The 14,327-nt window shown below is 44.2% G+C and overlaps 1 protein-coding gene across 3 annotated transcripts in view; it reads right to left on the bottom strand.

The window, feature by feature from the left end:
- The window catches only part of adamts3 (ADAM metallopeptidase with thrombospondin type 1 motif, 3), a 73,491-nt gene that overhangs the window by 3,333 nt on the left and 55,831 nt on the right, over positions 1-14,327 (bottom strand). Inside the window, exons 11-22 of one of the 3 annotated variants that reach the window (XM_029829799.1) lie at positions 12,452-12,565; positions 12,086-12,231; positions 11,156-11,331; positions 10,633-10,766; positions 10,394-10,517; positions 7,860-7,943; positions 7,319-7,399; positions 4,652-4,815; positions 3,751-3,907; positions 3,361-3,493; positions 867-1,074; positions 130-247 (exon numbers count right to left, since the gene is read on the bottom strand). In XM_029829799.1, coding sequence (XP_029685659.1) covers positions 130-247; positions 867-1,074; positions 3,361-3,493; positions 3,751-3,907; positions 4,652-4,815; positions 7,319-7,399; positions 7,860-7,943; positions 10,394-10,517; positions 10,633-10,766; positions 11,156-11,331; positions 12,086-12,231; positions 12,452-12,565 — 1,639 coding nt within the window. The remainder of the gene's footprint in view (positions 1-129; positions 248-866; positions 1,075-3,360; positions 3,494-3,750; positions 3,908-4,651; positions 4,816-7,318; positions 7,400-7,859; positions 7,944-10,393; positions 10,518-10,632; positions 10,767-11,155; positions 11,332-12,085; positions 12,232-12,451; positions 12,566-14,327) is intronic. The other 2 variants (XM_029829800.1, XM_029829801.1) reach the window with 2 other exon arrangements.

The raw sequence follows: 14,327 nt of genomic DNA, 5'->3' as shown, positions 1-14,327 counted from the left end.
GTTCAGAGGAGCCAAAACCATACTGTGGAGTTTCTGAAGGGCTTTTCTGCCCGGCCTTGTCAGTCAACCCCAGGGGCTCTGCTGATTTCCACCCTGGTGGGTTTTTTAATTTTCATTTCTCGTGCTCACCATGGCAGGGTCCCAGTCGGCACGGTCTCACAGCTTCAGGCTTTTCTCTGCTACACTGATCCCCGATCCGGCACGTGACCAGACGCCGCTCCACCCCCTCGCCACAGGTCACAGAGCACTGGGAAAGGGGGCGCAAACAAGCAAATCAGCCCCACAAAAAAGAGTGACAGAGTGACATGTTGAGCCTCATTAGCTACGTGAACGCTATGCTTCAAAAAAGAAGCTATTACGCTACAAATTGGGGGGGGGGGCAGCAAAAGAGGACCACATTAATGGAATTATGTATCTGGCCCAAAAAAGATTAGTGAATGATTTTTCTACGTCATAAACTTTATGTCTGCTATGAGCCATGATTTCCATTTTTGCCGGACAAACTCTGAATGTGACCAGATGAAAATGCCAGCGAGACAATTTGCCTGGAATCTATTTATTCAGGAACGGAATAACAAGACCAGAAAAAAGGTCTTCATTTAAAATATAACTTCAGCCAGAGTTGGCCCCCTCTCAGAAATCCTGACCAACGTCATCAATCAGCAGCAAAGATTCGATAGATCCCTCTTTTCTGACCAATCAGCGATGAGGAATGTGTCTCTCAGGTCTAATTAGGAGGGGAAACCCATGAACGTTGCTTTGTGACTGTTAGAAGCCGCTGTCGCATCTCAAAATCTGATATTTGAATGACAGATCTGATGGGAAGGTGGAGAAATGTGGCCATCAGTCGGCGTTCTCTACCGGACCTCTGACCACGCCCCCGTCCTCCACTGGGCTGGACACGGCACTCGGTTGCAGGGCCGCCGGCTCTCTGGCTTCTCGCCGCTGCAGTATTTGCTGTGGACCGAGCGGTTGGTGCCGTCGTGGAGGAACTGCACGCAGCGAACGATCCGGATCTGAAAGCCCAAGCTGCCGCAGGATCTGGGGCAGTTCTCCCACTCGTCTGTGATCCACCTAGATGCATCAAAGCGAGGAGATTACCGAGGATACAGCGTAGGATTAAGATTTAACCCATCAGACATAAAAGAGAAACAAAAAGCTCTTTAGTCCTCGAAGTCAGACATTAAGTCAGTTTTGAAACGGCGTCGTCACAACTCTGGAGGTTAAACGACCCGATGATCCGTCAGGAACCAGAAGAGCCCTCCAGAGCCACACTGTGGGATTATTTTCTATAAATAAACGGTGTCATCCCTCAGCCTGCACTCTCCAGTCACGTATCCCAGAGAAGATGACTCGTGGTCCAGTTTCATATTGATCCAGATCATTATTATTGATTCCTGTCAGGATTACAGCAGGTGACTGGTGCCACATCGATCCAGTTTTTGATAAGAGCGCCGACGCCACGACACTTTGACTCAGCACGTGACACAGAGCAGCCAATCGTGTTCGACTCTGGACCTTTAATATCTGGGGAGACACGCCTTTCACCATGGCCTCATTAGTTTTTAATACTGCACTTTTAAATAATTGTTGCTCCTACTTACATATGTACTTGGAACATACCATGAAGTTGATTTGTATCAAGACATTTGTGTTAAAACTAAGAGTTTTTACCCTCATTGTGAGAAGAGGTCTCCAATAATTACCTGGAGTTTGCCAACAAAAGTAGTAACTGAAGCGCAGAGGAATAAAACAGCCATATATATATTTATATATATATTTATATATATATATATATATATGCTGGCTGAGAGTGTTACATTTATCTGAGTTTAATGGCATTTAACTTGGGGTTCTTTGTAATAAAACTACACACAATACTGCAATTACTGGGGATATTATGCTGAATGAGACATGGCGGTAAAGAACATAGAGCAGCAAATGTTCCATGCTGTTAGCTTTGTGGCGGCACCCCACAACCAGTGGACTGTGTCTGGTGATTATTTACTATCAAGAGAATATTCTTAAAGATTTATTGGTTGAAAGCGTGGGCTTGGGCACAGACCAGAACGGAGGACAGAAACACATCTCTCTGAGCATTCGAAATGGAAGGTGGCAACGTATCTCACCCGCTTCGGGTCTTTTGTGTTTCTCGTTGCTGTGGATTTAAAGCGAACAGCTGCTGGGTAAACACTGGAAGTGTACTCAGCGGGGGTCTTTAGAACATTGTGGTGCATCATCTGTGAGTTCTAATGTCAGTTAAAGCCTTCAGAGGATGCCTTGTGAGGCTGAGAGGTTCCAAAGGAGGATTTGGGCTTTTTAAAGAGTCAGGCTCCAACGTGTCATCCATTAGTCAGATTACAGATGCTTCCCTTCTGAACCCCCTCCGGCTGATCTTTTGCTTCTTCGTTTTCACTTCAGCAACAACAAATTTATACTTAACACCTTTGGCCTGCTGATGTAATAAGACAGTAAAAAAACACTTCTTTGAATGTGTCTCTGACACGACGGGTTTTGCTTCCTGTTCAAATTCAGGCCTCGTCTATGTAAAACCTGAGCTGAGGATGAGCCAAAAGCCCTGGACAGCAGACAGAGCTGCTCAAATTAGAAGCCGTTAAAAGAGAAAATCCAAGTGTTTCATTTCTTTCTTGTCTTAATCGACCTATGGTTGACAATGGATGCATACTAAATACAAGTAATTACTGCAGATGGCTGAAATCATCAAACTTCTTTAAAAGTACATACTATTTTTGGCTCAGTTGAACATTTTCCTGTCAGTTCTTAAAGGCCACATGGAGGAGAAGCTCATTAAAATTCTATCGACAGTGAGAAAAGTGCAGTACTTGACCCTACAGAAACAATAGGAAGTGCACATCTTAATCCTGCCGTGCAAAACCGTCTTCTTTGTGCTTGATAAATGGTGGAAAGTCCAAATGCAAAACACTTCAACCCCTTAACTGTTCACTAAAGGACTCAAATTATAACATAAATCTAACTGATCAGTCTTCTTTCCTCCATTTCCTTTTAAAGCCTCATTAGTTCATCATTTTAAACTGTCAATCAATGAATCAAGCCCCAAAAAACACAATATCCCACTGCTAAGAGCACAAGCGCACAGTGATTCATATGCCGGCCTACTTTATAACACATCTGCGTGTACCATATTTAATTCTTGAGAGTGGATAAAGAACAACATTAATCGATAATCCTTTCATTAGGCGTTAATGAAGACTACAAGGACAACAGGTTATAGAAAAACATCAAAACAACAATACTGATAAGGGTGTAATCTTTTAGGTGCCATCGTCACAAACAAGACCCCCTCAGGGGGTCCGGGGGAGGCAGGACGTGAGTACTCACTGAGGCTGTGTGCAGTCCTGAAGGTTACACATTCTGCGGATGGGTTTGGGCTTCTTGCTGGCATCACAGTAGCCTTTGTGGAGCATCTTGGTGTCACCTTTCTTTCTGCACCCATACTTGGTGTATTGAAAGCCTTCAACGAAGCAAATGGGAAGGGAATACTGACTATTTCCCAAAGTGCAATTAAATATTCAGCATGCCTCAATCTTTCAAAAGTAGCAAAATCTCGTATTAAATGAGCAGAGGTTTAGATTAATAAGGTGAAATAACTAAAAGCTCCATTTATCAGGGCTAGCATGCCAATAATCCTCACATTAAAGCATTATGCAAAGCTGAAAAAAGGAAAGGAAAAGATTTCCCGCCTTTCTTCTCAAATGTGACGATTGTTACCTCCGGCGCAGGGTTTGGAACACGGGGACCAGCTCTTCAGGGCCCATTCATACGTGTCCTCCTGGATGACGTTGTTGTTGTTGACGGGCACCGAATCTTCATGAATGATGTACTTGTACATCAAAGTGGTCCGCGTTTCATTGTCCTTCGGAATAATCTGCCAATTACAAAATACATCACTGAAGCGCTTCCCACCTCCATTTCAATGGCATAGTTTTAAATGTAAATTAGCACAAATAAACAGAGTCTATTCAGGCTCAAGATACATTTATTAGCGCGGGAACTCTTTATGCATGATAAATAAATGTTGCATCTTCCCCTTGATTTAATCTCTCCTCTATACTTCCCAAAGCCCAGCCAGGACATAATCCGGCCTCAGACGGCCTCAAATGGAGAATCCGAACAACAGGTGCTGGCTTGTATTGAGGGATTAAGGATGCAACAGAGATTACTTGGATTAGGTAACTGCTAAAGCAGCCTGGATAAGATATGGGATTTTCACAGATATTTCCTCAGCATTGAGCATCTGTGAGATCTTTTAATCGTTCTTAAACGACCTTGTCCCTGCAAATTATTGCTGTTGAACATTCAAAGCCCACATGAATTAGCATGAACATTGGCTGGAACATTCCCTGTAATAAGAATATGAAAGCTAACCCAATTTTTACTTTATCCATATGCTGAGAAGGAGCTTATTTTATTCCTATATTTCAAAATGACTGCTCTCAGTGAGTTTGTGTCCATTAGCATTATTTTAGCGTTGATATAAAACTTTCAGATAGAAAAAAACCTTGAAGCCAGAGTTTGTCAGGAATTTAACAACCGTAGCATCATGCGGAACTTCACTAGAGCTGCTTTTTTGGGGGAGGGCATATATTTAAAATGAAACTTTGGATGTTACCAGAACGACCACGGGGTCGTGCAGAGGTCCGTCTGTGTGCAGCGTCTCCACGTCCCTGTCCATGATGTAATGCCACTCCACACCCAAGTCAATGAAGCTCCTGGATTTGAGCTCCTCTCCTTTCCCGTTGAGAATGTAATGTCCTGTCGCCTGATTCTTGATGGCTGTAATCAGTGATTGAGGTTTAGTAATTAAGAAAACTGAACTCAATTTACTTTAACTTAATTTAAAAATAGAAGGAACAAAACTTCCAATGAAGAATTATTCCTTGAAATATGTTGCCACGAGACATGTGGGGATTACACCAAGGTCTTTATTTTATATGGGTTGGGGGTCTTGACAGCCTCTTGTTTAATTAAAAAGCAAAATGAATTTGAAACTAATAAATTTGTGCCAACAGGCTTTTAAGAACGCCTAAACTTAGAAAGTCTGCATTCCTCTTGTCCGAGAACAGTTACATTTAAACGCAACACTTGTTAAAGATGTTAAATCTTCCTTAGCTGCAAGTAAATAGTGTTGTTGGTTAACAATGCTAAAAATGCTTCATCTGTGACTTCCTGAACATGGCGCTGGAGGATGAGAACGGGAGGCCCTGGAGCTCTATGACGCGTGTCTGTCCTGATGAGGGACGCTGCTGCTCCCCCCAAAAGTAGATCTACAACCGGTGTAGCCAGAGCGACTGTTTGGGAGTCTTTAAAATGACACAGCACTGCCACTGAGCATTAAAACCACACTCTCTTTGCTTCTCCTCCAGCTCCTCAGCGCCTGTAGCCCCTCGGGGGAGCTCATCCCAGGGCTATTCTCTGATTTTCGGGTGGAATACATCATGCATGCAAGCCAGCAGCAACACAACACTCTGGATTATATTTGCTTTTTGGTTGTCTGGCAGCTGGGGATGTGGCACACACTGCTTTGTCTATACACGGGAGGATCGGGAGGAAATGAGGATAAAACAACAACTTCCTGTTGCAGTGTTGTATTTAGGTCTCGCAATTTTGTTTGATATTGTTTTGACGCCTGAGGTTTACATGCAACCAAAATAAGACTTTTTGTGCAGCTGTGATTATTGAGCGGGCTTTTCTGGGACGACACTCGACTGGACGACTTGAGAGGTGAAGACGGGAGACAAACATTCAGCACACGCCGTTCCACTGACAAACAAGCCACGGCGAGAGGGATGCTGTTTTCCAAAGGCCGCAAGAATTCTTCTTGTCAAGAAAGGCAATTACGGCGTGACAAGATGCTTTGCGTTGAATGCTGAAACCGTTCCATCAAGCACAGCCCTGTTCTCAGCGGACGTAAACAGACTTGTTTTAAGATGATGCTATAGAGGCGCTCCGTTAGCCCGCTCTTCAGCTTCATCCGTCCTCCAATCGCACTCGCCTGGAAAAAAAAAATCAGGCAAAAATGCAGGCATCTCCCTGAACGTGTGGGTTTTTGCATCAGCTCTGAAGTAAAGGCTGCGACGCAGCCCAGCTGACGTGCACAGCGGTGCGCACGTGCACAGTCCTGGACTGGCAGCAGCATTCACAGACAAAAATAAAGTAGAACAAAAAGCACTCGGACAGGGAAGACCCCTGCCAAGCAGAACCATTACAGAACAGGTGGCTTTTGATCAGAGCCGGGGGGGCGTTGGTCAAAGTAACATCATAATACTTTGCTAACAGTTGAACAGGCACCGGCTGTCACATGAGCGCCATGGCGATGGTAAAAAAATGTGCTGTTAGCAAAAAGCAGAATGCAATCTGCATTTACATACCATTCAGTGGTGGTGGTGGTGGGGGGGGGGGGGGGGGGGGGCAGACTGATCCCAGCGGTGATACTGGGTAAAGTGCAGTTCAGTGAGTGCTGATTGTGGTGGATTAAAAGAGGCATTAACACGGCGCCCACTGTCCAGTCAGATATGTTCACACAAACTGTGAAATCAGGGATCATGACTTTGGTGGATGCGAGGGTAATTGGAAATGCTCCTTTACAGCTGGCTTGAAAAAAAGAAGAGAAAATGGGACTGACCCTGCCTTAAGAGAGGTTCCTGATAAATTTATAACCGGCATTGTACACGAGCCAGAGTCTCTCAGCCAGAGGACTGGGTGTTTATCGACTGGATTACTGTGGTTGTGGTCCTCATAGCTCACGGAAACCATTAAAAGTTTTATCTTTAACCTTTAAAACCTTTCAAATCGTATCGAATTTTTCACACTCAACAAGTAATCCTCTTTGGAGCATCCAGATCACTACCTCAGGGAGAATGTCTCCACTGGTCAGATGTGCACATGCATTCAGGTTTACGTGCACGTCACCCTGCACAGGTATAAGGCCTTAATGGGCCCAAGAGAGTCTGGAAAACAATGATCCCATGTTAAAGTTGATGCTAATGGGCCCGTTATGAGGACGGACGTTTTAGGAATCAAAGATGTTGAACTATCTGGGGTGAGATGTGTGAGGAACGACCATTAAAATCTGACGCTCCTGTGAGCACGTCAGAAGACGAAGCTCATTAGTAAAGCTGAATCTGCTTCACTTCTACGCGATCCGTAATTCAAGGACGGCCCTGCTGACCCTGCAGCCACGAGCGAACACTGTTCTCTTCCAGGCGCATCATTCCTGGACCCATTCGTTCTCAGTTCACCGGACATGCGTGTCTTTGTGTCGCGAACTCACACTTACCAAGAATTTGAGGGGAGGCCTCGTGTTCTTGGATGACCACATGTCTAGCTCCAGGAGGAATATAAAACATCTTAAGGTAACCTTTGCCAAGTTTGCAGCAGCAGCAGCAGCAGCAGCGGGAGCAGAGGAGTTAGGAAAGAGAAGACAGAAACAGTAACTTTAGCTGATACACAAACACTTGGTTTGCAGCGGTGGACATCGCAGATAGCAACCGGTTCGGACCACTTTGCACTACAAAGGTGTTTAGAGAGCGAGTATAGAAAAGGGGAAAAAAGACGAATACCAGCTTTCCTCCTCACTGTGGAAGCCTGCGGGAAACGTATTGAAAGCAGCCGCTCATTCATATCCGTGTGCAGAGCTGGCACAGCAGTTTTAGAGCAGGCAGCTGTTATAGAGTGATTTAATAGCTTATATATATGGTGCACCTGCAACAATATGAAGGAAGGGCCGCTGCTTTCAAAAAGAGGGGACTAGCAATATTTTCAACGACAGCAAAGTCTCGATCTGGATGTCCACCGCTTACAAACCCGCTGGAACTCACCAAGCACATTTCTAGTGTCTTCCGACTCATTTAAAAACACATTTCGAGCTCCTTTGGGCAACGTGAAGGCTCCTCTTGTTTTCCCTTTAAAATGAAATAAATCATTAGTCTCACAGCAACATAAAGCATTTGTGGCCGTCTGCACGGGGAGCGGTTTGACAATAAGTTCTAAAAAAAATGTTGCTGCGTAAACGAGGCCTGACATCGGACATGGTGGTCAGCTATTTGATTTTGACATTGAACGGCAGCCGGGGAATTTTGTTGGATTGGAAGCGCCACGGCTTCACAGCAAGGAGGTTGTGACACATATTCCCAGCTACAACAGGGCTTTCCTGCTGAGTTATCGTGCTGCGTTTCCACCAGGAAAAGCAAACAGGTCAGGTTAATCAACGGTGACCTCAGAGCTGAAGCTGCAGGAGCTTGGAGTGACCCTACATTTGACCCTCAAAGTTTCATTGTTCAAGCAAATGACATTTAGGCATCCTTCTCCTTGGTTGCTAAAATGAAGTTCAGACATTGTCACATTCATTTATGTACCAAAGTGCAGCATAAAGTTAGTTGTTAGCACGTTTAAAGCAACCTCTACGGAAGCAGCCCATACATGAAACAATTACTATACATATACAGCAACATATACATGTTGAATCAGACCTAAATTAACAGTCGATTAGAGACAGAAGAAACGACAGATGACATCACTCGTGGTTTAGGTATTAGCTATCCATCTGCACTACAAGCTGGACACAGACGGCTAGAAAAGAGACATTTATTAACACTGGATACTTGCATGTGTTTTCCAACACAGAGGATTCTTTTTGGGCTCTCTTGGTTAGATGTTTCCCTGTTAAAAAAAACGTGAGTGATTAAATGGGAGAGATGTTATACGTTAGAAGGGCAAGAAAAGCATCACACTCAACAAAACAAAAGCCAGTGTGTCCTTGAAGGGAGCATTCTTTTTTTCTCTGGACAGCTTGGCGTGATGGCTTCAATTGAGTCCTATTCTTTAAAAAAGGGAATAAAAATGCATCTTAGTAGAGCAGAGTGGTTGTGTTTTGTATTGACAAGCCAAAGAGTCATCTTCTGTGTGCGTCCGTGTGCGTCTCCAGTAGCTGCAACGGGCAGATAACAGGAGGCAGCTTAAAGGAAACGGCACCACATGTTAATGAACTTTCAAAATCAGGCAGGAAAATCAACCGTTCAATAAATAAGTTTGTTAGTTATTCGAATCAAGATCAACAGGTGTGAGCGCAGCTGTCAGATAAAAACCTCCTCTCATTATTCAGCAACCTACACACACACACACACACACACAACACACACACACACACACACACACACACACACACACATACAGAGGATGTGAGCAATTTCAGGACTTCGGTGAACTTGTGAGCTAGTAGATGCATCACCTCACTGATGCTGTTTTCACTTTCAGAAATGTGATTTTTAGAGTCAAATATCAAGAAAACTATGATGTTTGGGCAAGTTCAGGGTTTGGAAAGATTTTGCCATTTGATTTTATCTTTGATTGGTGTTGGAAGTGCGGAACTCAAAGAAAAGTTGTTTCAAACACTGAAAACCTGAAATCCATCAGAAATTTGCCGTCATTAGTTTCAGTGTTTCTGTTATTCTGCAGCACCTCAACTCAAGAAACCTGAAACAGGACCATGAGGGCAACTGTCCTATCTTCTGATGCCCCTCCCGGGGCAGAGTGAGGGCAGGGTGCACCCAGGAGTCCCTCCCCAGCTCATTGCAGAGCTGGCACCTTGCTGAAGGCTCCTGCTATTAAACTGACTTTAGCTGCCACGTTTCAGCGCCGCCTCAGCCGCTCTGGACCTGCTGGTGTGACCCGGTACCACACAGGCACAAATGGGCAATACAGCACAATCAAAGGAAATCCATTTATCCCAGGATTGATTTTTCCATTAGGACTTAATGTGTTGACTTATAAGGAGTAATTGTTGACTTTTTCTAATTATGATGGTGTTAATTTGTCAGAAAGGTTTCCCCTGAACCGCCCATTTGTCATTGTGCAGAATCGGGCCACAAAACAGAGATATTAGGTAGATATTTGATGAGATGTCGTCCGTTTGGGTGTCACTGCTTGTTGTACAAAAAAAAAGGATATATTTGTGTTGTTTACATGTAATCAGGACAGCGAGTGGTTTCCATAACCTCAGATTTTCTGTAGAACCCTGGTGTTGAGAGCGATATCTTGTATAAACTGGAGTGAGACAGCCATACCTCAAGAACCTCTTCACTGACATGACAGCTATGATGCACCACACATCACTCGTAGCCTCTCATTCCAGGCGGCCACAACTGATATTCCACACATGTGATAATTTCAAATAAATGTCCCCTTCGCTCCAGGAGCAGCTGCACTGATCTTTAGCGATGATTTACTCTCAACTGCAGACGGCAGGACACTGTAGAGACCTAATCAGACTTCTTTGTGATCGATGAATGAGCTGTAACTTCAAACAAAACGCCCCAGATAGTCTGACAACTGTTACGTTTCTGTGCACTCTTACCGGGTTTCTTTGGGGTTCGGGTAAAGGAGCCCTTAACCGTCCGGCAGTGGGAGTTGTCTCCTCCACAGACGCCACATTTGTCCTCAACCTTGGTGGAGCCAATCTCTCGATCACAGCCGACTTTCTGAAGACAACAACAGGGGTCGGGTTCTTTTTGATGTCGCCGTGAGATGTTTTTTAAATCGATCTATCGTGTTTCTTATTTTGGTTAGGCCGTGGAAGCTTTAGTGTGTCCTTACCACACACTCCCCACGTACGCAGATGCTGTAGGCATCTTTGTAGGAGCATCGCGTCCCATCATGCACCAGCTGCTTCATGTACGTCACATCGCCCGTCTCTTTTGACTGGCAGTACAAGTGGCACCTCTTGTTGGCTGTTTTTATTGATGACAAAATACGGAAAGGAGGAGAAATCTGTGTTTTACTAATTCAGTTTTAATGAATCAATCAATGCCACGCTGAAAACCAAACATTCATACATGCAGTTCATGCACATTCTGCAGGCTACATTTATTATAGAAGTTGTGTTGAAAGCAACAATTTAATGGAGCCACAGTAGGGGCTGATTTTTGTAATAGCTGATTTTTGTAAATAAACAACATTCAGAACACTTTGGTTCAGGTTGTGAATCCACTGCAGGAATCCTTGAGCCAATTAGAGGAATTATTAGAAATTATATGTTGTATTGTTCTTTTCAGTGCTCTTGTGGTGTGTGGAGGCTCCTCTAGCTTCGTGTGAATGTGTTCACGTTTTACTGGCTTACCATCGGGATGCTCGTGGGGCAGCCAGTGGTGTTTAGTATTTTGAAACTCGAAGTGGGAGTTGCGGAGCTGGCACTGCTGGGCTCGAAAGTCTTCAAAGTGCTTGGGACAGTCGTCGGTGTTGCAGAGCTGGTACTCGAAGTTCACTCCTGGGCAGTCCTGGCCGCCATTGGAGGGCCTGAGGACAATGGAGCGACAACAGAGAAACTCCTAAAAATGTCTGCAGTGTATTTGGAGCAAAGAATAAAGAAGGAGCGCTCATGAAAGGATGCTAAAACTGCTGTAGGTCGGATCCGATGGGCCTTCACGCAGCAGGGCTGTATCCCCCTGGGGCTCATTACAGATGCAAACAGCTGGTTTCATGGTTGAATTTAGAATTAGAAACGAATGGAAAAGACAAGATTTACCTTAAGATATGAACTCTGTTCTCCTGGCTGTACCACCTCAATACCCAGAAAATCCCTCTCAGTTTCTCTGATACCCAGAATGCCCCACTCAGTACCCAGAATGCCCCACTCAATACCCAGAATACCCCACTCAGTACCCAGAATGCCCCACTCAGTACCCAGAATACCCCACTCAGTACCCAGAATACCCCACTCAGTACCCAGAATACCCCACTCACAGAATTTTGAATGTCCTACAGTTCTCCACATACTCTTTATAAAAGCATAGTTCAACCACAATCAGCATTCAGATTTTGCAAAAAAGCAGCTGCATATACTTAAGAATTTAAAAAGCTTTTCCAGTTGCTCAGTACATTTGGGAATCCTTCCTCTCTGGTGTGTTCGTGGAAACAGAATCTGCTTGAATAGAAATGAAGCTCTGGTTGGGAGTGGGTGAATGCGGATGCTAATGTGGCGTGAACTTAGCGCTCTCCATTACTCACCATTCACCAAAGCAAAATCTTGCCAGCTGGTTTTGGCACTTACGCAGGATTGTTGCACTGACGTGTCCGGAATCGAATCCCGGTCCCACAGGAGCGCGAGCAGGAGCCATACTTGCTCCAGGAGCCCCAGGCACCATCTTGCTTTACCTGATTGGGGTTTTTCCACATGCAGTGACCTTTATAGCACCACTGCACAGAAAAAAATAAGAGAAATGAGGCGAACGCAAACACACACAATCAAATTTATTTAGTAATTTACTGATTTAATACATTCATTTAATGACAGCAGATTCTGATGCCTGCAGCAAGTCCCCCAACCGGTTTTAGAATTCTTTACTTATCGGTGGGGCATTCGTTTAATATTGTATTTATTTCTGGTTAAATGTGCAGCAAATACAATGAAACCTACCTTCCCAGGTGCACACTCTGTCCCGTCCAGAGGGGGCCCTTTCTTGGTTTTGCAGAAGTAAGGGTTGTCCGGGTGGCTGCACCAAAGCTGTTTACATGGATCAAACGTGCGAAACTGAAACACAGAAGGCAGGAAATCACAAGTTAATGTCATTTTGATAATGTTCTGTGCAGATGACAGCAAAAGTAAATGCATTCGTGTGGCAAGCTCTGAACCACTGATTTCCTTTACACTTTCTCCACACTGAAACCTGCTGTAAATATTCATTTCCCCACTGAAACGCATGGAAACCTGTCAGGCGTTCTGAGCGATCACTACAGAGGAGGCCAGTGCAGCTGCCGTGATGGAACTACCCCTAAAACAAAAGCATCAATATTCAGGCGCGTTTCCGTGGCGATTGTGAGCAGAGGAATACAGATATCTAAAAGACTTCACCATCAGTGTTGTCACAGGAACAGAATTGTTTTCTCACAATTCCAATCCCTGCAAAGTATTTTAGTTTGCCTTCGTTTTGGTTTGAACAAAAGCTTCGGCGTGGACAGTTAAAGTTGAGGACAGACTGGATCCCTGAAATGTGCACTGTTTCAGAAGCACGTTTCTGTAAAGGTGCCTTCAAACAGGAAGTGTAGCTGTAACTGTTAAAAGCCCAGGAGGGCAGTAGCCTAAATGGATCTAATCATGTATTGTGCATGAATGGAATGACATCTGAAGGGTTCTAATACTGGCTATTATATAAGCCTGGCAAAGGGGGCGGGATTATATAATGTACATTAACTGTTTAACATTATACAGAATAAAGTGTTGCTTGTGATACTGAGAAAGCTGTAGATGTTATGGGGCAAAGGCTTTATTTCTGATCCCTCTCTTTTTCACCTGGAGCGTCAGGATCCACCCCCCAGATATAACCAGGCTACTGCTCATTACCTAAAGCAGCGATGCGCTGAGTGGCCAGTGGATCGCTGAGAATAATATACTGATGTGAAGAGCTGTTGTATGAAGCTAAGAAAGGTTCACCTCCTCCATCAAAAAGGTGTCTCGCTCATTTGAAACCACTTGACCTCTGCTCAGCTCATTGTTTAAAACTCTCCAGAAAAGGAACATGAAAATATTAACCACAATTTCTATTGGTCTCCACTTCTCCTTTGCTCTTTGGCAGGAGACAAACAGGAACCAAGCCCAATTTATAATGCAACAAATAGAAGAACACAATTTGCCCTGACAATTTTCAAAGGAACTCTCAAGCTGTTTGAGCCATATCAATGTGTTCCCTCCACTAAAGTAAAAGCATTGGCTGTCTGCTGCCAAATATATTGTAGCTTGTTCTTTGTTAACTCTGTTTATTGTGATAGAGCTCAGTGGAACGTAATTCAGTGTTTTTATCTTTACAGAAGCTCTCTGCTCCAGCTGCATGAGGATGCACATTTCAGTGTGAGGTGCATATTTAGATAGGAATTAATCAGTCTTTTTGGTTACCGCATTGATAGGTCTTATTCAAGCGAGATTCCCATGTGCCGTCTCAATTTTTCCTTCGTCCTTTCACATCGACTGGTAGTGTTTTAAAAAAAAAAAAAAAAAACTGATCTCCATTCATCAGAGCTGCATCAGCATTACAGAAAAGGCTGTGGGAGAGCAGTCTACTGTTCTTGTTCTTTGTGAGATAGGTGCCTGTGTAAATTAAGAGTCTTCACTGATGAGGGCTGCAGCTCTCAGCAGTTCTGAAAGAATCTCATGGCCAGCAAGACATCTGCTTTGACATACTCAAGAAGTAACTGAATCAAATGTTTTGTGAAACAGCAGACTTCTACTGAAATTTAAACTACACCTGACATCACCTCGCTCTCTGCAGGAGGCGAGTCTGGGCTGAAAGTAATGTGCT

Source organism: Takifugu rubripes, chromosome 21 (assembly GCF_901000725.2).
Source record: "Takifugu rubripes chromosome 21, fTakRub1.2, whole genome shotgun sequence".
Classification (NCBI taxonomy): domain Eukaryota; kingdom Metazoa; phylum Chordata; class Actinopteri; order Tetraodontiformes; family Tetraodontidae; genus Takifugu; species Takifugu rubripes.
This window is presented reverse-complemented; position numbering and strand designations above follow the sequence as displayed.